The 22,276-nt window shown below is 45.0% G+C and overlaps 1 protein-coding gene across 4 annotated transcripts in view; it reads right to left on the bottom strand.

Annotated features, from left to right (window-relative positions):
* Positions 1-6,804: 6,804 nt before the first annotated feature.
* Positions 6,805-22,276, bottom strand: part of LOC106584773 (son of sevenless homolog 1) — a 92,564-nt gene continuing 77,092 nt past the window's right edge. The window contains exons 15-24 of one of the 4 annotated variants that reach the window (XM_082964040.1): positions 21,506-21,625; positions 20,361-20,523; positions 19,942-20,059; positions 19,424-19,596; positions 18,747-18,863; positions 17,775-17,825; positions 16,789-17,059; positions 16,054-16,098; positions 9,281-9,402; positions 6,805-8,532 (exon numbers count right to left, since the gene is read on the bottom strand). In XM_082964040.1, coding sequence (XP_082820166.1) covers positions 7,954-8,532; positions 9,281-9,402; positions 16,054-16,098; positions 16,789-17,059; positions 17,775-17,825; positions 18,747-18,863; positions 19,424-19,596; positions 19,942-20,059; positions 20,361-20,523; positions 21,506-21,625 — 1,759 coding nt within the window. In that variant the 3' untranslated portion in view covers positions 6,805-7,953. The remainder of the gene's footprint in view (positions 8,533-9,280; positions 9,403-16,053; positions 16,099-16,788; positions 17,060-17,774; positions 17,826-18,746; positions 18,864-19,423; positions 19,597-19,941; positions 20,060-20,360; positions 20,524-21,505; positions 21,626-22,276) is intronic. The other 3 variants (XM_082964042.1, XM_082964041.1, XM_014170357.3) reach the window with 3 other exon arrangements.

The raw sequence follows: 22,276 nt of genomic DNA on the forward strand, positions 1-22,276 counted from the left end.
GCGCATTTGAGTTGGGCCGGGGCTGACTGGACCACCCAGGCAGTTAAGCACGCCCAGTTAGACACTGCCCATATGTTGGCCCAACTCCAAAAGTTCAGTCACCCAGTCAGAACTAGCAGAGCCCAGGCGAGAAAAACGATTCGTCGGGGCGCTACTATCGATAGGTGCAGCTGTAGGGTCACTATTTTCCCTAGGTACCACTGTCGTCAATGCAGTCAGTCTAGCCACAGTCAAGAGAAATGTTAGGGAGATTACTGAAGAGATGCCACTTATCCAGCAACAGATGAAAGCGCAGGCACTCAGGTTGCAACATGTGGGAAAGTCTCTCCAGGACACTATTCTGGTGGTCTGTAGGAAAGCTAGTAGAGGTCATGAACCATGACGATGCCCATGTCCAATTGGTTCGATTGTTATTGGAGGATTTTCTCAGTGAAGTCAGCTCTTCTATGGACCACTTGGCCATGAATAGAATCCCCTCATATCTAGTGCCCCTCTCAATGGTGCACGACATATTGACCTCAGCTACTTCAACCAGGATAAGGCCGTTACAGTCACATTTGGCCTATAGTCTGGGGTCGGCCATCCCAATACACGTTGATGTTGATCGTAATGATGTGGGATTTTTACTGACGCTGCCGGTTGTTGAACTGGAGAATATTTATAGATTGAAAACGGTTCTAAATGTAGGATTTTGGCGTGACAGTACCCACGTGAAAATCGCCACACCCCCAGTCGTAGCTTATCAAGAAAACAATCCAGATTTAAATCTCACCCCTGACCTGTTAATGTGTACTCTAACCAAAGATGTCCACTACCTTTGTCCTAGCAAACCATTCGTCAGGGATAACACTGAGCGTCTTTGTTGTCTTAAGCCTATCACCAGCGAGGAACGCTGTAGAGACAAACTTACAGCAAGGGATGGGGCCACCACCACACAAGTGGAGGTGGGAGGGAATCGATGGTTGGTTAAAACACCGCTCGCGTCCGCCACTATGACTTACGAACCACCCAATTGAACCTCCCCAACCAGACTGTTTTTGTTAAGGTACCAGAGGGAGCGATTATGCACATAGACGACCTCGCTCTATACCAACTTCCCGACGACAGGATAGACACAGAGATTGAAATTCCTGATGCTTTTGCTAAGCGTTCCCTTGAGTTACCATAAGCCATTCAAAACCAAATCCAGAATGAGGGACTAATGACTGTTGATCTTAGTGTACTGGATGAGGCACTTTTAGTAGACTACAAGCCAAAAGATTGGTCTGTCACCCGCTCTTGGACGGTGCTAGACAGTATCCTAACTGTTACCATGATCCTTGGTCTTATTTCCCTTGGCGTGTGCACCTCCTACGTACACAGGCGCACACGTGCAATGGAAGACCTAATGAGGTCTTTTACTAGGATCACCCTTGGAACGGAAACAATCCCGATTTTCGGAAAGTTGGCAATATATCCTGAAACCCCATGAGGGGGTCCATCCACAGCATCCCCAGCCTCCTCTCCCGAATTCGCTAGCACAGCCCTGTAATGTCCCCAATGTAAGCTTTGTCATTCAGGGTGCCATTTTTCCAAGTGCCTTAAATACCCACCTTCAAGTTGGATCGCCCTAGATATGACATTAGAGACAATACCATGATAGTCATTTAGCCAAGACCATTGGACATATATAGAACATTGTCCAAATTAGATGAATAAGGTGTGGTAGCTATATTTTGTATATCTCTTGTTTGTTACGTGTTACGTTTTTCTTGCTCCCCATTTTCCCATGTTAGTGTGTTTGTCCTAGGCATTACAGGTGTACCTAGTTGCGGCTGACGATGGTGGGCGTGGCTGTAACTGATTGAAGAGAGGATATCTGTTTGTCATGTGAAAAGAGAAGAGAGAGGGGGAGAGAGAGGGGACACTTGTTTTTTTGGCTATTTGATGATTTGTTTGTTTTACAGCCTGTCCTCCTGATGTACTCCACCCTACCTAGGTCCTGGAAAAGGTAGATCTGCCCATGGGTGTACATTCCCACGTAGATAACCCATTGTTTTATACACTAGGTTAGCCGGGCGGGTGTCACCCTTGTATTTTCTTGGAACCAGGTAGGACAGTGGGCTAGGGTTTAGAGTGTGTTAGGAAGGATTAGGTGTGTAGAAGAGGAGGGACCTTTTGTTTATTTTCATTACTTGGACCCTGATCCCAAACATTCCCTTCTCTTACCTTCCCTGGTTGTGGTTGTTAGTTTTTGTTATCTTACTGATTCTTTATGTGTGTTTTTATATTGTTTATTTAATTACTTTACTAAACATCCCCTGAGGGCTAACATTGAGTTCTGGTTGTGGTCTGATTATTTTAGCTCATTACACCCCACATTTCTTCCCCTTTCATCTGGTTTACCTGGTGTGTTTAGGCCCAGGCATTTACGTCTCCTCCTCAGACGAGCTACACCCGAGGGGAGAACGTAAGATTTGGTTTATTCATTTTGTTTAATTTCCTTTAACAATTAGGAAGTGATAGAGCCATAAACAAGTCCCCCAGTTAGAACCACAACGGCGCTCATTTGGGGAAGAAATGTAATGATGTATTGCCTGAGTGTTGTGTGTTATTAACGTCTGCCCAAATTACTGCCTAGATCCACTAGCCGGGACAACCACACGACGGGCCGGGAACACAGAGCCACCGCTGGACCTCCCATGTCCATTCTGGTGGTGATCTGCAGCTTGCAGAAATCCTACCAGGGTAAATCACCAGGAGGGGACTGCTACAATGCTCCACAAACCAGGAAAGCCGATGGTCATTCTTATGGTGGGTTGCAACATGCAGAATCCTTCCCCTAGAGGGGGACTGTCATGACTGGCCAGTTCGGGTCAGGTTACAGTGGACCACACTCCTACTAGAGACATCTGTCACACCCGCCAGAGGGGGAGAGATCGAGAGCTATCAAGGTGGGGGGTTTTATGACACCTCATGCCCATTGTAAATCTTAAGGCAGCAGACAAAATCCCTTTGTCCTCTCACTTTGGAGGAATGGAATGTATGATGGGCCTATGGGGAACCTACCTCAGAACAGTAACATGCAATAAATGGACTTTGTTTCGACAGCCAAAATGGTAGTAATGACGATAGATGGAATATGAAAATGAATGTCGTTTTTTGTGTTATTACAAGTTAAATGATGACGTTATAACACAAACATTGTCATTTGAACAGTTTTCACAATATGTACTGTACCTGATGTTTGCATCATGTACGTTGTGTGGAAAATGTCCAGATCAGAGAATGTTTTTGTAAAGATTAAATGTGAAGTTTGTTGTCTAAATTGGAGGTGGAAATGCCCATTTCTGACCCAAGGGTATAAAACATGTAAGTTAAGAGTTAACATTATGACTAGGTAACCAGGAGCTGCAGCTAAGGTCCGATTAGCTGTAACCCCAAAACGCAACACGAGTTTGAAGAAGGAACCTTTTAACAATCTATGCTACGGATGAGTAGTTGTTTCTAAGAGTGTGAATTCAAGCAGGACCACCCGGTTACCCCTCTCCAAGGAATCGTGTCTACACTGTTTTCATTCCTACATTGGAGCCCTGAGCTACACGGCTGACTGTCCTCAGAAGACCCCTTTTCAGAACGAGGGCGAGGAAACAGACCACTAAGACAAAGGACACTGACATCGTGTGGACAATCAGAGTTATACCCGGTAACCAAAGAAGTGACGTCATCAGAGAAGGCGAACCCGGTCCACGAAGAGACACCCCATCGGAGACCTTCGACACGTAATTACATCATTATATTCTGACCCATAAGAGTGGCAGTTCGGGGCACGGTTAGGGTTAAAACAATCATAGTTTACAAATGTACCCAAGTGTGCTTTTCTCTCGTGCACTCTTTCGCTCTTTTTAAATCCCCATTTTGTGTAACACGTGTCGTATTGTGTTGGCCCACTAGGGACCTGCTTCATTTTAGCTTGTTAGTAAATAATCAACTCAACTGGTGTGGGACAGACTTATTTAGTGGGACTCGTGTTTGTGCAAATTCCCGGATTATGCCACGTTCAGAATGAGACTGTAGAGGAAAATTAATTAATTAGCGACTGTTGTAAAATCAATATTCTGAGTTAATTTGGGAAATAGAAACTCATAAAGCCAAACTTTCCCATGGTGCCCCAGGTTGAGTTAATAATTACCTGATTAATTTAATCACGTAATTATAAACAGTTAATCATTCCATGAAAAGCAGTCGTCACAATGAATCCAACGTCCCGACACAGCCATGCCATAGTGACGATTTTGCAGTCCGATCCTGAACAGCAGAAAAAATGAGAGACAGAGGGGAGAACATGAAGCACATACTTTGGTTGACCTTACTTGTAGAGTTTGGGGACAATTCCCTATAGTATATTAATGCATGGGTTTCTTTGGGTCATAAGTGTGGTAATAAAAGAGACTATATGATTACAACGAAACAGAGAAGCACTCACTTTTTCATCTCTGTAATCAGTTTAGCTAAATTTGCTTCACTGATCAGAGCATCCATCTTGTCGCCAGCCCAGAGAGAAAGCAGAAAGAGAAGGACAACCCCCCCCCCCCCCCCTCATAGAGGCACACCTTTGAAACACACAGGAGTATCAACAAACACACACACACACACACACCACACACACACACACACACACACACACACACACACGAGTAACACTGTGTCAATACACATACTGCACACTATTTAACAGATGGCAAAACCATTAGCGTAAACAGATAAAGGGTATACAGTATACATATTTATACTTTAATAAGGAATCAATCATAACACATGTATAGACTATTGGCAAGAGGGACAGACTAGTAGCATCATTCCAGATAAACCAACATCATGTAATATCATTACCGGAAACCAAATTTCACGAGTTTGGCTTCTCGCCATCTGACAAACATGTTGGAAGGGGTGGTAGTAGATGAAGTAGGGTATGAGTGACCAGCCCCCGGGCCGAGGTTGGTAGCTGGCCTCCCGGCAGGATCAGCCCCCAGTTGCAGGAAGCCTGATTGGGCAAGACGATGGAAGGTTGTGCCCGGAAGTTACTGCTTAGAAAGACTCCAGCTGTGCATGGGATGAGTCGTTTGATTAAAGGTTCCTCCTGAAACTGTGTTATCAACTCCCAATACTATCAGATACACTCAAATCACAGTCTCGGCGACCCGCCGCACTGAGTCAGGACCTTCAGTACAACTCTTAACAATCAGTCAACCAAATTATCCCCTAGCACTTATCCTCTAAGTGCCCCGGCTAAACGGGCTATTTCTAACCTAAGTGTGTGTATGTAGTTTAACGTCAAATATGAGTCTCTGTTCACATTCTAACTCAACATAGCAGTGAAACAAATTAATTTACTCATCTAATTTTACCTGACTGCACATCTCGCTGCTGCAGTCGACTTAAATGCTTGGAAGTCATGGTCAGCAGTATATGTTTATCCCAATGTGGCACAATTCTTGCGTTTCGGACACTGCATCAATGTGTTGTGGGTTTAAGAGACCTTCTGTGGCCAAGGCTTTTTCACAGAATTGCTGGTTAACACAAGGTCTCTGTGAATGAGATGATCACATACATACAGTACACACATACAACCTGGTTGCTAATTCCTTAAAAAGGTCAATATTACTTTCCTAGATGGAATGTTGGTGCACTGATATTGCCGTCAGTTGACCCATCGCGGAACGTGACTTGAACGTGAATGCACATTCTAGTCATTCTATTGCTATGACTCTCAAACTCCAACCATTAAATAGCGTATGGACCAGAAAAATAACATGTTTTTGAAAGCAACTGACAGGATGGCCCTATGGAAGAAACCAGGGAGAATAGCCAAGAATTATTACAATGAAAACAACAAACCCAGATGAATTACTTTAGGCTATTCATCATGAGTGCATCCCAAACGGCACCTTATTCCCTATATAGTGCACTACTTTTGACCAGGGTCCATAAATATGGCACCCTATTCCATACACTGCACTTTGGGTGACTCACAGCCCACATTTTGACCCTAGGAAACAAACCACAGTATAAACTGAAGGTGGAACACTTGTACATGTTCAAATAAACCAAAATGATTCAAAAGTACACTTAATTGTCTGATTTTACATACATAAACTACTGCCAAACTCACAGGCTACTGTTCTCTTAATTAAAATCTGGTGTATTCAAGATGTACTGTTACTGTATGATCATCCAATAATGAGTTGGTAACATTTGACTGGAATGTGGTCTACCTGTGATTAAATGTACTGTATTCATGCCCAGCAATTCAACTGCATTTTGCTATGGCCCTTTTTGGATGCTTTAAAAAGGCATCCCTTCATCCGTCCTTTAAGGATTGTGTGGTTTCATGAGTTAAGAAATTAAAACGTGTGGCTCATTTGGTAGAGCATGTTGCTTGCAATGCCAGGGTTGTGGGTTTGATTCCCACGGGGAACAGGTACAAAAAAGTATGGGAAAAAAACGTATGCACTCACTACTGTAAATCGCTCTGGATAAGAGCGTCTGCTAAATGACAGAAATGTTAAAACCTTAAAATGTGTAAATATCCCATACAGGCAAGACTCAAGCTGAAATTAGAGGTAAACAATTAGCGACTACATTTCCATAGGGACTCTTTATGTTACTGAGAGAGCAAGGTCTCCAGTACATAACCCGATCAGCTTCAGTCATGTCAGATCAGTGACCACTTCGAGGAAGGAAGAAATCATTAAACAAATATATTCAATCAGGGCAGTTTGCATTCTGGATGGTAGCCAGCTCCTCACTCGTTTCATAGTGGACTTATAGTGGTAGAAACACTTTTATTCCCTTGTTTAAAGAAGTCAATCATAATTTTCTTTACATACTCATTGGCAGAAATAAATCAGAACATAAAAGTACTAACACAAACTTAAGAACAATCAGTTCTTGTGTTTCTTGAATGCTTGAAAAGTACCTCTTTGGTGTGGATGGGTACCTTAAATCAGGGTTTCTCAAACTCGGTCCTGGGCCGCCCACATTTAGTTTTTTGCCCTCGCACTACACATCTGATTCAATTACCCAACTCATCAAGCTTTGATTATTTGAATCAGCTGTGTAGTGCTAGGGCAAAAAACGAAATGTGCACCCAGGACCGAGTGTGGGAAACCCTGCCTTAAATCATGGTACTCTGGTCGATCTACTGGCACAAAAAAACAACAATTGCCTCGGACTGAGTCTCTACAAAAAGCCTTAAACACCATTTAACAACATGATTTCCCAAGTCCCTTTTTCAATCTGAGTGAGGTGGATTGAACGGCAGACATTTGTTATTGGGGAGTTGAAATGGGTTTACAACACCGTGATAGCTTGAGTCCTCTCTGGTCCGTCTCTGGTCAATATGGGCCACTTTAGTAGATTATTTAGCCCATACACAGTGAGTTAAAACACTAAGTTTGTGGATTTCTCCTGGAGTCTGTTCAAACTGGTCTACAGTCTTTATCGTTCCATCATCCAACGTTGCGGTGGACTTGTGTGGTCCTGGTTCATGGTTTATTATGGTTCAAGCTGTATGTGCATGGGTAGGCCACCGAGCTCATTGACAAGTAATGCTGCAATCGATTCACTTAAAAAAAATAAACCAAATGAAATAAACATTGGACGATGACAAACAACATACTGTACATACAAACACACACAACCAAACATACAAACAGTAAGATACCCCCCCAAAAGGGTTTTTATAGGGAATCTCCAATGGTCTGCACAAATGAAAAAGGACAATCATCTTTCGTTTAAGTATTTTTTTTTTTTTTTATAAGGGCACATGATTATTTTTCCAGGTAGCTAAGAACCTACACTGGCATTGTCTTTTTTTTCTTAAAGTCAACATCACAATAAAATTTTGTTTTTGTTCAAGTCTAAAGTCTTTAGTGTTCAATGATTTCCCCCATATCACATACACAAGTATTTTTAAGAGGGGTTGGCATTCTCCAGCACGGGTGGGTCGTCCCGATGCACTAGCGACGGGTGTGACACCGACTCCCTTTTGTACGTTTTGGGAGGGAGCTTGGGGATAGCTTGGGCGGCGGCACTGCTGGTGCTCTGGCGAGGGGGCACAGGGGGGCCAGCTGCACCCCCCAGAGGGAGGAGGGCTGAGTCGCCGCAGCAGTCTGGGCCACTGGGCCCCAGCAGTGGCAAGGGTGGGGAGGGCAGGTGCTTGCGTGGGCCCAGCGAGGGCGAGGGAGTGGGGGGCGGCGGCGGGGTGAGTGGGCCGAACGGCGAGGGTGGGAAGAAGGTCTGGCTCAGCGTGGGTTCGCTGCTGCGGATGCGGCCCAGCGGGGGGGGCTGCAGGTGCAGGGGGCTGTTGGAGCTGGAGAAGACGTCCGGCGTTCTCATGGGCTCCCGCGGCGGCAGGGTGGGTGGGCTGTCAGGCGGCTCCGACACGGAGGTGCGCTCGGTCGAGAGCGAGTAGCGAGGCGAGTAGACCTTGGTGGTGGTGGGCTGCCGTGGGGGGATGGCGGGGGGGCTGTCCAAGTGCTTTGACATCATCTGGAATGTGAGAGACGTGCAGGTGGAAAAGGAGAAAGAAGGAGAAGCACAAACGTTATGAAGTGAGGGAGTATGACTCGACAAAATCTCAAAAATGTTATCTAAAATCTCAAGAAATGACTAGCAAATAACTGACAGTGGAACTTCGTTGTGTTTCATTGGATATTTAGCATTCCACATCTACACTCTAGAATCAATCAATCAAGAATCATCCTAATGATTCGATTAACCTGTGCCACCGCACATTGACTCTGTACCGGTACCCCCTGTATATAGCGTCGCTATTGTTATTTTACTGCTGCTCTTTAATTATTTGTTACTTTTATTTCTTATTCTTTTTAAGGTATTTAATTTTTATTTTTTTTTATTACATTTTACTTTTATTTATTTTATTTAACTAGACAAGTCAGTTAAGAACAAATTCTTATTTACAATGACGGCCTACCCCGGCCAAACCCGGACGACGCTGGGCCAATTGTGTACCGCCCTATAGGACTCCCAATCACGTCCGGATGTGATGCAGCCTGGATTCGAACCAGGGACTGCAGTGACGCCTCTTGCACTGAGATGCAGTGACACCTCTTGCACTGAGATGCTGCGCCACCCGGGAGCTTGTAAGTAAGCATTTTACTGTAAGGTCTACACCTGTTGTATTTGGCGCATGTGACAAATAAAATGTGATTTTAATTTGATTAATGGTACAGTCTCAGAAAAACTTTAGGTAGCAAACAGGTAAAAATAGAGTCACCTTCGATGGGGAAGATTCAGCGGGGGCGGATTCGGGGCGTCTGCGAGGGGGCACAGGCGGGGGGACGGTGGTGTCTTCAGTGTTCCTGTGGAGACTCACCATGGAGGAAACCGAGGAGGACCCTGGAATAGAAGGAAATCAGGTTCATTAAAATTAAGCCTTACAAGAAGACAGTAATTACACATATTTAACCCCAATTCATCCCATACAGGACTCTACAACTCAGGGATGGGCAACTGAGTGTCTTGGGGGTTCTCTCTATTGCCTGGCACTTGACTGTTCACTAGGTTTTAAAATCACACATTTCATTTCAAAGAAAGAGAAGAACTGCAGACATTCAGGCCCACGAAGGATGGAGTAAATACAAGCATTGAAAACACAGAAAATGAAAAAAATAAGAGAATAGAGCATGAATGGATGGGTAATAGAAACTCTTTTAGGAAGGGTATACAAAGACAACACTAAAGTATTATGTTTGAGAAAGCAATCACGTCAACCAACTTCAATGATGCCTAATATTACGGGTTCTACTACATACAACTACTACTAACTATACAGTGCATTCAAAAAGTATTCAGACCCCTTGACTTTTCAATTTTTTTTACGTTACAGCCTTATTCTAAACTTGATTAAAAAAAATCCTCAATCTACACAAAATACCCCATAACGGCAAAGCGAAAACAGATTTTTTGAAATGTTTGCAAATGTATTAAAAATTAAAAACAGAAATCAATCAAACCAAACTTTGTCACATTAGCCGAATACGAGTATAGACTTTACCGTGAAATACTTACTTACAAGCCCTTAACCAAAAGTACAGTTCAAGAAGAAAATATTTACCAAGCAGACTAAAATAAAAAGTAACAATAAAAAGTAACACAATAAGAATAACATATGTGTGGGGATACAGGCTAGTTGAGGTAATCTGTATATGTAGGTGGGGGCGAAGTGACTATGCATAGGTAAACAAACAGCGAGTAGCAGCAGTGTACAAAAGGGAGGGTCAATGTAAATTGTCTGGTGGCGATTTTATGAATTGTTCAGCAGTCTTATGGCTTGGGGGTAAAAGCTGTTGACAAGCCTTTTGGTTCTAGACTTGCCGTGCGGTAGCAGAGAAAACAGTCTATGACTTGGGTGACTGGAGTCTCTGACAAGTTTATGGGCTTTCCTCTGACACCGCCAATTATATAGGTCCTGGATGGCAGGAAGCTTGTGATGTACTGGGCCGTTCGGCACTACCCTCTAGCGCCTTACGGTCAGATGCTGGGCAGTTGCCATAACCGGCGGTGATGCAACCGGTCAGGATGCTCTCGATGGTGCAGCTGTAGAACCTTTTGAAGATCTGGGGACCCATTCCAAATCTTTTCAGTCTCCGGAAGGGGAAAAGGTTTTGTCGTGCCCTCTTCATGACTGTCTTGGTATGTTTGGACCATGATAGTTGGTTGGTGATGTGGACACCAAGGAACTTGAAACTCTCGACCCGCTCCACTACAGCCCCGGCGATGTTAAATGGGGGCCATTTCCTGTAGTCCACGATCAGCTCTTTCGTCTTGTTGTCCTGGCACCACACTGCCAGTTCTCTGACCTCCTCCCTACAGCCAGTCTCATCATTGTCGGTGATCAGGCCTACCACTGTTGTGTCGTCAGCAAACTTAATGGTGTTGGAGTTGTGTTTGGCCACGCAGTCGTGGGTGTACAGGGAAAACAGGAGGGGAATAAGTACACAGCACCTGGGGGCAGCCCGTCAGGAAGTCCAGGATCCAGTTGCAGAGGGAGGTGTTTAGTCCCAGAGTCCTTAGTTTAGTGATGAGCTTTGAGGGTACTATGGTGTTGAACGCTGAGCTGTAGTCAACGAATAGCATTCTCACATAGGTGTTTCTTTTGTCCAGGTGAGAAGGGACAGTGTGGAGTGTGACTGAGATTGAGTCATCTGTGGATCTGTTGGGGCGGTATGCAAATTGGAGTGGGTCTAGGGTGATGTGAGCCATGACCAGCCTTTCAAAGCACTTCATGGCTACCGACGTGAGTGCCACAGGGCGGCAATCATTTAGGCAGGTTACCTTCCCTTCCTTGGGCACAGGGACTATGGTGGTCTGCTTGAAACACGTAGGTATTACAGACTTGGTCGGGGAGATGTTGAAAATGTCAGTAAAGACACTTGACAGTTGGTCCGCGCATGTTTTGAATACACGTCCTGGTAATCTGACTTGCCCAGCGGCTTTCTGAATGTTGACCTGTTTAAAATGTCTTGCTCACATCGGCTACCGAGAGCGTGATCACACAGTCATCCAGAACAGCTGGTGCTCTCTTGCATGCTTCAGTGTTGCTTGCCTCGAAGTGAGCATAAAAGGCATTTAGCTCGTCTGGTAGGCTCGCGTCACTGGGCAGCTTGCGTCTGGGTTTCCCTTTGTAGTCTTAGTGCCAGCTTCGTTTTGCGGTGGTAAATAGACGGCTACGAAAAATACAGATGAGAACACTCTTGGTAGATAGTGTGGTCTACAGCTTATCATAAGGTACTCTACCTCAGGCGAGCAATACCGTCGAGACTTCTTTAATATTAGACATTGCGCACCAGCTGTTATTGACAGAAAGACACACACCCCCACCCCTCGTCTTACCAGAGGTAGCGTCTCTGTTCTGCCGGTGCATGGAAATCCCGCTAGCTCTATATTGTCCGTATCTTCGTTCAGCCACGTCTCGGTGAAACATAAGATGTTACAGCTTTTAATGTCCCATTGGTAGGATAATCTTAAATCGTAGGTCATCAATTTTATTTTCCAATGATTGCACGTTAGGAAGAAGGATGGAAGGCATCTTTTCTTCATGCAAAAGGCGTGGATCTGGGTCTGTTCCAGTGAAAGCAGGATATCCTTCTCGTCGGACTCATTAAAGGGAAAAGTTTCTTCCAGTCCGCAGTGAGAAATCCTTTTTCTGATGTCCAGAAGTTATTTTCGGTCATAAGAGACGGTAGCAGCAACATTATGTACACAATAAGTTAAAAAATAAGTTACACAAAATGCTAAAAAAATGACAAAATAGCACAATTGGTTGGGAGAATGTAAAATGTCAGAAGTATGAATACAGAAGTATTCAGACCCTTTGCTATGAGACTCGAAATTGAGCTCAGGTGCATCCTCTTTCCATTTATCAACTTGGAGTCCACTTGTGGTACATTCAATTGATTGGACATGATTTGGAAAGGCACACACCTATCTATATAAGGTCCCACAGTTGACAGTGCATGTCAGAGCAAAAACCAAGCCATGATGTTGAAAGAATTGTCCTTAGAGCTCCGAGACAGAATTGTTTCGAGGCACAGTTCTGGGGAAGGGTACCAAAACAATTCTGCAGCATTGAAGGTCCCCAAGAACACACTGGCCTCCACCATTCTTAAATGGAAGAAGTTTGGAAACACTAAGACTCTTCCTAGAGCTGGCCACCCGGCCAAACAGAGCAATCGGGGGAGATGGGCCTTGGTCAGGGAGGTGACCAAGAACCCGACGGTTACTCTGACAGAGCTCTAAAGTTCCTCTGTGGAGATGGGAGAACCTTCCTGAAGGACAACCATCTCTGCAGTACTCCACCAATCAGGCTTTATGGTAGAGTTGCCAGATGGGAGCCCCTCCTCAGTAAAAAGGCACATGACAGCCCACTTGGGAGTTTGCCAAAAGGCAGCTAAAGACTCTCAGAAAATAAGAAACAAGATTCTCTGGTCTGATGAAACCAAGATTGAACTCTTTGGCCTGAATGCCAAGTCTGGACGAAACCTGGCACCATCCCTACGGTGAGGCATGGTGGTAGCAGTATCATACGGTGGGATTTTCTGGAAGACTATTTAGGATCGAGTAAAAGATTAACGGAGCAAAGTACAGAGATCCTTGACGAAGTCCTGTGCGCTCTGGAGCAGGTTATCAGACTGGGGTGAAGGTTCACCTTCAAACAGGACAACAACCCTAAGCACACAGCCAAGACAACGCAGGAGTGGCTTCGGGACAAATCTCTGAATGTCCTTGAGTGGCCCAGCCAGATCCCGGACCTGAACCCGATCGAACATCTCTGGAGACACCTGAAAATAGCTGTGCAGCGAAACTCCCCATCCAACCTGACAGAGCTTGAGAGGATCTGCAGAGAAGAATGGGAGAAACTCCCCAAATACAGGTGTGCCAAGCTTGTAGCGTCATACCCAAGAAGACTTGAGACTGTAATCGCTGCCAAAGGTGCTTCAACAAAGTACTGAGTAAAGGGTCTGATTCCTGCTTACAAGCAAAAATGTAAGCAGGAAGCACCAGTGATTCAGTGAATAAAAAAGTGGTCAAATGAAACAGATGCTAAGCTACAGAACTGTTTTGCTAGCACAGACTGGAATATGTTCCGGGATTCTTCCGATGGCATTGAGGAGTACACCACATCAGTCACTGGCTTCATCAATAAGTGCATCGATGACGTTGTCTGTACGTACATACCCCAACCAGCACTGAGCTAAAGGGTAGAGTTGCCGCTTTCAAGGAGCGGGACTCTAACCCGGAAGCTTATAAGAAATCCCACTATGCCTTCCGACGAACCATCAAACAGGCAAAGCGTCAATACTGGACTAAGATCGAATCGTACTACACCGACGCACGTCGGATGTGGCAGGGCTTGCAAACTATTACAGACTACAAAAGGGAAGCACAGCCGAGAGCTGCCCAGTGACACGAGCCTACCAGAGGAGCTAAATTACTTCTATGCTCGCTTCGAGGCAAGTAACACAAACATGCTTGAGAGCATTAGCTGTTCCAGACGACTGCGTGATCACGCTCTCCGCAGCCGATGTGAGTAAGACCTTTAAACAGGTCAACATTCACAAGGCCGCAGGGCCAGACGGATTACCAGGACGTGTACTCCGAGCTTGCCGCCCCAACAGATCCACAGATGATGCAATCTCTATTGCACTCCACAGTGCCCTTTCACACCTGGACAAAAGGAATACCTATGTGAGAATGCTATTCATTGACTACAGCTCAGTGTTCAACACTATAGTGCCCTCAAAGCTCGTCACTAAGCTAAGGACCCTGGGACTAAACACGGCAACTTCCCGACGGGCCACCCCTAGGTGGTAAGGGTAGCTAACAACACACCCAACACGCTGATCCTCAACACGGGGGCCCCCCTCAGGGGTGCGTGCTCAGTCCCCTACTGTACTCCCTGTTCACTCATGACTGCACGGCCAGGCACGACTCCAACACCATCATTAAGTTTGCTGATGACAACAGTGGTAGGGCCTGATTACCGACAACGACGAGACAGCCTATAGAGAGGTGGTCAGAGACCTGAATGTGTGGTGTAAGGACGACAACAACCTCTCCTTAAACGTTATCAAGACAAAGGAGATGATCGTGGACTACAGGAAAATGAGGACCGAGCACGCCCACATTCTCATCGACAGGGCTGTAGTGAAGCAGGTTGAGAGCTTCAAGTTCCTTGGCGTCCACATCAGCAACAAATTAACATGGTCCAAGCACACCAAGACAGTCGTGAAGAGGGCACGACAAAACCTATTCCCCTCAGGAGACTGAACAGATTTGCCATGGGTCCTCAGATCCTCAAAAGGTTCTACAGCTGCACCATTGAGAGCATCCTGACAGGTTGCATCACTGCCTGGTATTGCAACTGCTCGGCCTCTGACCGCAAGGCACTACCAAGGGTAGTGTTTCCAGCCAGTACATCACCTGTTGCCAAGCTTCCTGCCAGACTGTTCTCTCTGCTTCCGTATGGCAAGTGGTACCGGAGCACCAAGTCTAGGTCCAAGAGGCTTCTAAACAGCTTTTTCCCCCAAGCCATAAGACTGAACATCTAATCAATTGGCTACTTGCATTGCTCCCACTTTTACGCTGCTGCTACTCTCTGTTATTATCTATGCATAGTCACTTTATTAACTATCTACATAACCGGTGCCCCTGCACATTGACTCAGTACCGGCACCCCCTGTATAGAGCCTCACTATTGTTATTTTAATGCTGTTCTTTAATTATTTGTTACTTTTATTCATTTAATTTTTGGTATTTTTCTTAAAACTGCATTGTTGGTTAAGGGCTTGTAAGTAAGCATTTCACTGTAAAGGTCTACACCTGTTGTATTCGGGCGCATGTGACAAATAACATTTGATTTGATTACTTACGTGAATGTGATATTTCAGTATTTTATTTGTAACAAATGTGCCAAAAAAAAAGGTTTTTGCTTTGTCATTATGGGGTATTGTGTGTAGATTGATGAGGGATTTGTATTTATTTTTTTATCCATTTTAGAGTAAGGCTCTAACGTAACCGAATGTGGAAAAACTCAAGGGGTCTGAATACTTTCCGAATGCACTGTATACCACAGAGTGATGTTGTATAAGGATGCATAGAGCAAAACCTGAAAGTGACAATGAATTCCGGACAGGCGAACAAGAGGGGGGTGACACGGATCTAAGGTCAGTTCAGCTGGTCAGGAGTCTGGTTTGGGTCAGGATTTAGAGCCGATCCTAGATCTGTTTCTGTGGGCAACGTCTACTTGGAAACACACAGACAACAGAGCATTCTTTGCCATGGAGATGGACAGGCACAACGGTGGGCGAAGATGGGAGCAATGAGGTGGATGTCAGGTGCATGCGGGTAGGGAGAGGCAAGTAGGGCTAGGGATGCTCAGAATGAGTGAGAGACGGGGGTGGGTTGATGTAGTAGTTTGTATGGGGTGTGGGTGGTTGGGTAGTGAGGGGACACTGACAACAGGAAGGCTTTGAGGGTCATACTAACGTGGGCCATGTGGTAAGGAGACCTGGACAAAGACGCTGTCGCAGTCTGGATGGAGGGAGAGGCCGGAGGAGAGAAAAGAGAGAGAAGGCCCTGAGAGAATGAGAGACTGAGGCGGAAGGACCAGTTTAATTTCGGACCACCCAAACTGTTCACAATTCTGAAAGGACTGCGGGTGTCAAGCCCCCCCACCCCCCCCACATACACACATTCCTTGTTACAACGGAGTTCTGAAAATGGAAAAGTTACTGATATAATGCGAGTTACAGGGTAATGTAGAATGGGTTAGTTCAGAGTTAGTATCTTTAGGGTAAGTGGTTGTGTTGTATTCCGTTGGATGTGCTCAGTACCATATACTGTACATAAACTGGAATACTGGCATTATCCATGTTGGCGCCAACATTTCACATTGATTGCACTCTGACTGGTCTTGAATGCATTGTTCCTTCCTCCCTTCCTTGGAGTAATCCCTGATCTGACATGACAGGATTGGTGAAAGCTAAGAAGTAAAACACTTTGCATTCACCTATCTAATCACTTATCATCTTAGATCCAAGAAGGGGAGGAAGGAAGCATTTTGACAGTTTTCTTTAGGTACCACCTTAAATTCAAAATCTCAAACTGTGTTTAACAAACACTTTCTCTATAAGCTCTAGCTGCGCTCCCACCCAACCTATCCTCCCTCCTCCGCAATCCCTACCCAACCCGCTCCCTCGTCCAGCTTGAAGGACCACCTACTGGAGTGGAAGGGGCTGGAGGGGCCCTGGGGGGAGTCGAACACGCTGCCGATATCTGTGGAGCTGGAGGCAGCCGAGGCTGGCGGCGGAGTGAGGGGCGTGCGCGGCGAGTTGGGTGCAGAAGCGGCGCTCTCCATCTCGCTATCAGGGATGCGGCTGTAGCTGATCTTGCGCGGCTCATTCTGCAGTGGCGTCGGATGGCGCATGGTGCCCGGGCGCACCGAGGACGGGCGCACGCCGGGGGACTTGAGCGGGCAGTTGTACTTCTTGGGCTGGAAGGAGAAAGGGGGGGGTTGAAGGAGGGGTCAGGGCAACACTTCTACAATGTCAGGGATACTCAACTGCAGACCCCTCAGCCCTCAAGTACTACTGGCTCTGGTAGTTAATTGTTCAATTACTGTCAGAGATTGGGGGACTATCTGGTTAGTGTGTTACCTATAGGTAACTGCCAAAATAAACAAACACCAACATAAAGTGTCTTAATAGGGCATTGGGCCACATCAAGCCGTCAGAACAGCTTCAATATGCCTAGGCGTAGATTCTACAAGTGTTTACAACTTTACTTGGAGGGATGTGACACCATTCTTCCATGAGAAATTCCATAATGTGGTGTTTTGTTGATGGAAAACGCCGTCTCAGGTGCCGCTCCAGAATCTACCTTAAGTGTTCAATTGGGTGAGATCTGGTGACTGACACACACACACACTTTAAACCCTCTATGCACCATTGATTTCCCTCTTTCAAAGTCACTGATCTCTTCTTCTAGCCATGGTAGCCAAAATAATGAGAAACTGAGCATTTTTATACATGACCCTAAGCATGATGGGATGTTAATTGCTTAATTAGCTCAGGAACACCTGTGTGGAAGCAACTGCTTTCAATATACTTTATATCCCTCATTTACTCAAGTGGGTCCTTTATTTTGGCAGTTACCTGTAATTGTTAGAGGTATAAATTCTGCTGACATATTTTCAGTCTTTTTTCTACCTTAATAGCAGGGGCGTTGCGTCCATATAGGGCGCTCGGACGCCGCCCCACCTGGCAGCAATGAGATAAAAATGGATTTACAAAAATTAATATAATGATAAAATACTGTAATAATATCAAGTTTGTGTAAATAAATAACTGCATTTAGATTACAAATTGAGTTTTCAAAAAGAAAATGTGCTGTAATTGGCAGTGTAGTTCCAGCATTCCAGAGAGCTTCTCAAGCCACCTCATTCAATGCAATTCAAAGTTATCCCTATACCCCTTGCGGTTATCATAGGATTTTAGCCACTCTTATTGAACCTATCCAAAGAGCCCCTGGTTTGCAATTATAACTCTGTACACCAGATGGCGATGATCGACAAAACGCTGCACCGTTGTCAGGTATGAAGTGAGCGCAGACACAGAAGAGGACACTGTCAAACAGCTGTTTTGGGCAAAGCTCAAACAAATCCATGACGTTAGCTATAACTAAACTACCACAAGTTTTCGTCTGTTATTGTATTCCCACACGCTTGTAAGTCTAGCAAATAAGTTGAAGTTGAACATTTGCAGTAGCCTACTTATTCCGTTTGGAAATGTGGACTTATTTGTCAGCTACTTATTGCCAGTTTGCAACCTGTTGGAAATTTCACGAGACGCCACTGCTTAGGAGTATACATGGAGCCACACATGCTTAAGTGTGGCTCAGTGTGGTCCCGTGGCTCAGTTGGTAGAGTATGACGCTTGCAACGGGGGGCCAGTACGAAAAAGTATGCACTCACTACTGTAAGTCACTCTGGATAAGAGCGTCCGCTAAATGACTAAAATGTAAAACAATGAATAGTGGACAAAAATGATTTTTAATCTTAACTCATGAAGTTTCAATGTCATTCTAACAAAGGTTTGAAATACAACAACTGATCAGACTGCATAGGGAGTCCGAGAGAGGATAATCATGTCAACCGTAAAGGAGAGGAACGAGACACTTACAAATCGAGGCAACGACCGGGCATTCCGAGGCTCAATCTCCAGTGACTTGTTGAACAGATAGTCAGCAAACTCCTTCTCTGCCTTGTCCTCCATTGGATTGAGGTTTTCAAAAAACTTCTGTTTTACACACAGGAGAGAAACAGGGAGTAGTCAGAAAGATGGATCCATTGTGAAATATACATTGTTATCCTAATGACTATAGACAAGGGTGTGGGGTGATTGGGGACAATTGGATAAATAACCACATAGTACATGTCGGGAGCTGAGTGGCAGTAACTCTACTAAGCGGTGAATTCTAACTTCCACATTTCTAATTTTCACTTAGTCACGCATAGATGTCAATGAGACTAAAGTTTAAGCTAGGAATCACCACTAAATGTATATCTAATCAAAAACTAAGAGGTTGCTATGATTTGGCAAACTGTCAGCTGTACATGGGAACTGTAGAGATGAAATCGTGAAAGGAAACAGGCCAAATTATGTTTTATATTACTCCCTTGTGTTAATCATATTTAAACCCATTCATATTCCACGTAACCAAATGGTATTTGTGAAACGTTGATGGGTTGGACCATGCTGCAAAGCCAATTTCTCAAAAAATGTTGACTGTGCAGGCTGGCCATATAGTGGTGACCAACTTCAACCGAACGTGCGACATCACTGTTTTCGCTTCTCACCCGGATATCGCTCTCCACCCGCAAGCAGTAGGGCTGGTTCTGGTACTGCTGGATCTCCCCGGTAATCTCCGCCACTTTCCGTCGCTTGCTGAAGTTGATCAGCTCCTTGCCATGCCTCTTCAGGAAGTCAGGGTTGCCTTCCTCCGTCTTCAGGATGTTCGTCAAGTAGATCCCTGAGGAGAGAGTTAGAGAGAGAGAGAGGAAAGACATGAGAGAGTGGAGCAATGATGTCGATGGACTGGCACCGGTTCCTGGAATGTTGCTGGCCGGTCCCCGAGATGGTTAAACAACACTAGTTTTAATGTAAACGGTCCTCCAAGGAGGAAAAACCCAAGCTTAACATAGCATAGGACAGGATCAACTTTAATGTTCCCGAGGGGGAAATTGTCTTAGATACACAGTACTGCTGTGTACAAAATCAAAACAGTACGTTACTTGTGAGTCCCTGACACAAAAAGGACCATAGCTTCCTCGTCCCTGGTATCAAAAAGGTTGAGAAACACCGCTCTAGAGCATACCAAAGAAGGGGACACAGGGGGGGTTGATGGAGCGTAGTTTTGCCAGGTACTTCTTGTAGTGGTCCTCGCTCAGTTCATGGGCCTCCTCTAGAATCTTCCTCTGTCGGCTTGGAATTTGCTGGAGAGGGGCCGAAAGTTCAGTCAAAACAATTGTATATACTTCGTCCTACAGATGTCTCTCTATGGTACAGAGGCACATTGTGTCATGCTTTCTATTGATAAGAAATCCATAACTTTATGTTACCTCAAAGTAGAGACTTACTAATTGCAATACTCATCAACACAAGGCACTTATTTGGTACTGCAATTTTTATTGGATTCATGCAATGCCAGATAGTACCAAGACAGTATTATCACACCACTTCCTAACAACAACTTTAAAGAATCTTGCAGAAAGAACCTCTCCAGGCCTTCATCACCTCGAAGGTGTGGTCTAGCCGGTAGACGGGCGAGGAGTTCATGGCGCTGACCACCTCCAGCACGCCGTTGAAGTTGTTGAGCTCCTGGAACACCTGCAGGATCTCGATGATACGCGCCACCACCGCTGCCCGCTCTTCCAGGTTCTCCGTCTCTACGATACACCTGTGGAGAACGTAGTACATTGAAACTATACTGAACAAAAACGCAACAATTTCAATGATTTTACTGAGTTACAGTTCATATAAGGAAATCAGTAAATTGAAACAAATTCATTAGGCCCTAATCTATGGATATCACATGGCAGTGCAGGGGCGCAGCCATGGGTGGGCCTGGAAGGGCATAGGCCCACCCACTTGGGAGCCAGGCTCAGCCAATCAGAATTAGTTTTTCCCCCACAAAAGGGCTTTAATAGACAGAAATAACCCTCAGTTTCATCAGCTGTCCAAGTGGCTGGTCTCAGACGATCCCGCAGGTGAAGAAGCCGGATGTGGAGGTCCTGGGCTGGCGTGGTTACACGTGGTCTGCGGTTGTGAGGCCGGTTGGACATATTGCCAAATTCTCTAAAATGACGTTGGACACGGCTTATGGTAGAGAAATGAACATTAAATTCTCTGGCAACAGCTCTGGTGGACATTCCTGCAGTCAGCCTGCCAATTGTATGCTCCCTCAAAACTCAAGATATCTGTAGCATTGTGTGTGTGACAAAACTGCACATTTTAGAGTGGCCTTTTATTGTCCACAGCACAAGGTGAACCTGTGTAATGATCATGCTGTTTAATCAGCTTCTTGATATGCCACACCTGTCAGGTGGATGGATTATCTAGGCAAAGGAGAAATGCTTACTAACAGGGATGTAAACTCATTTGTGCACAACATTTGAGAGAAATAAGATTTTTGTGCTCATGGAAGATTTCTGGGATCTTTTATTTCTGCTCATGAAACATGGGACCAACACTTTACATGTTGTGTTTATAGTTTTGTTCAGTATACATTGAGCTACATAACAGCTACATAATATACTTTATCATGCCATAAATTCATCATAGAAAATGTTTTGTCAACACTGCAAGTGTAAGGAGTATCATGGTCTCCTTTCACAAGGACCGCTTCTTTGTGATGCCAAAAACAAAACGGGTGCTCTTACTTTTCGAACCACAACGTGAGGTTGGTGGTGTGGCGGATCATGCGCAGAAGGTTGGGCGAGTTCAGCTCCTTGTCCTCCTTCGTCCACACGCTGCCCACCAGCTCTGACGGCTGCACCGCCCTGTAGATATAGGTCAGAGAGAGGACAATAATGCAGAGGTCAGTCGCTTTGACGCTTCAAGTAGATGCTCCAAACCAGAGATCTAGGAGGAGATTACCATATGCCCAAACTATTATATGCCATTATTTAAAAGAGACTTACAAAAAATGTATGCAGTCACTATACTGTATGTTTATGTGATCCCAGCAGGAATTGAAGTCAGAACTTTAGTGTTGCTAGCACCATGTGTTCACCATATGAGCGACAGAGGACCACCATTATTAGTTATATGACAACAACAACAACAAAAATCAGACATTGTGTCAGTGGTGCAAACTTCTACCGACTCTAGTCTTGGCAGCTAAGGGAGTTTTCTGTGCCAGCATTGTGGTAAGATTTTCAGACAATACCGGCGACCATTGTTGGGCCACAAGGCCGGTGTGTTGTGATCTCGTCGTAGGAAATGGAGTATAGTGAATTTTTTTATGTTTTTATTTGAACAGGTAGCCAAGGGTCTCATTTCCAGGTGAGCCCTGTGTACACAATACACATCAATATACAAATTTAAAACTAAACATGCATAAATACGTGTTAATATTAAAAATACACAAAAAGTAAATACAGAATCATAAACAACAGTTACAGTTCTCAGCTACAAGGTTTTCAATCAAC

This window comes from Salmo salar, chromosome 02 (genome assembly GCF_965601325.2).
Source record: "Salmo salar chromosome 02, fSalSal1, whole genome shotgun sequence".
In the NCBI taxonomy this organism is placed as follows: domain Eukaryota; kingdom Metazoa; phylum Chordata; class Actinopteri; order Salmoniformes; family Salmonidae; genus Salmo; species Salmo salar.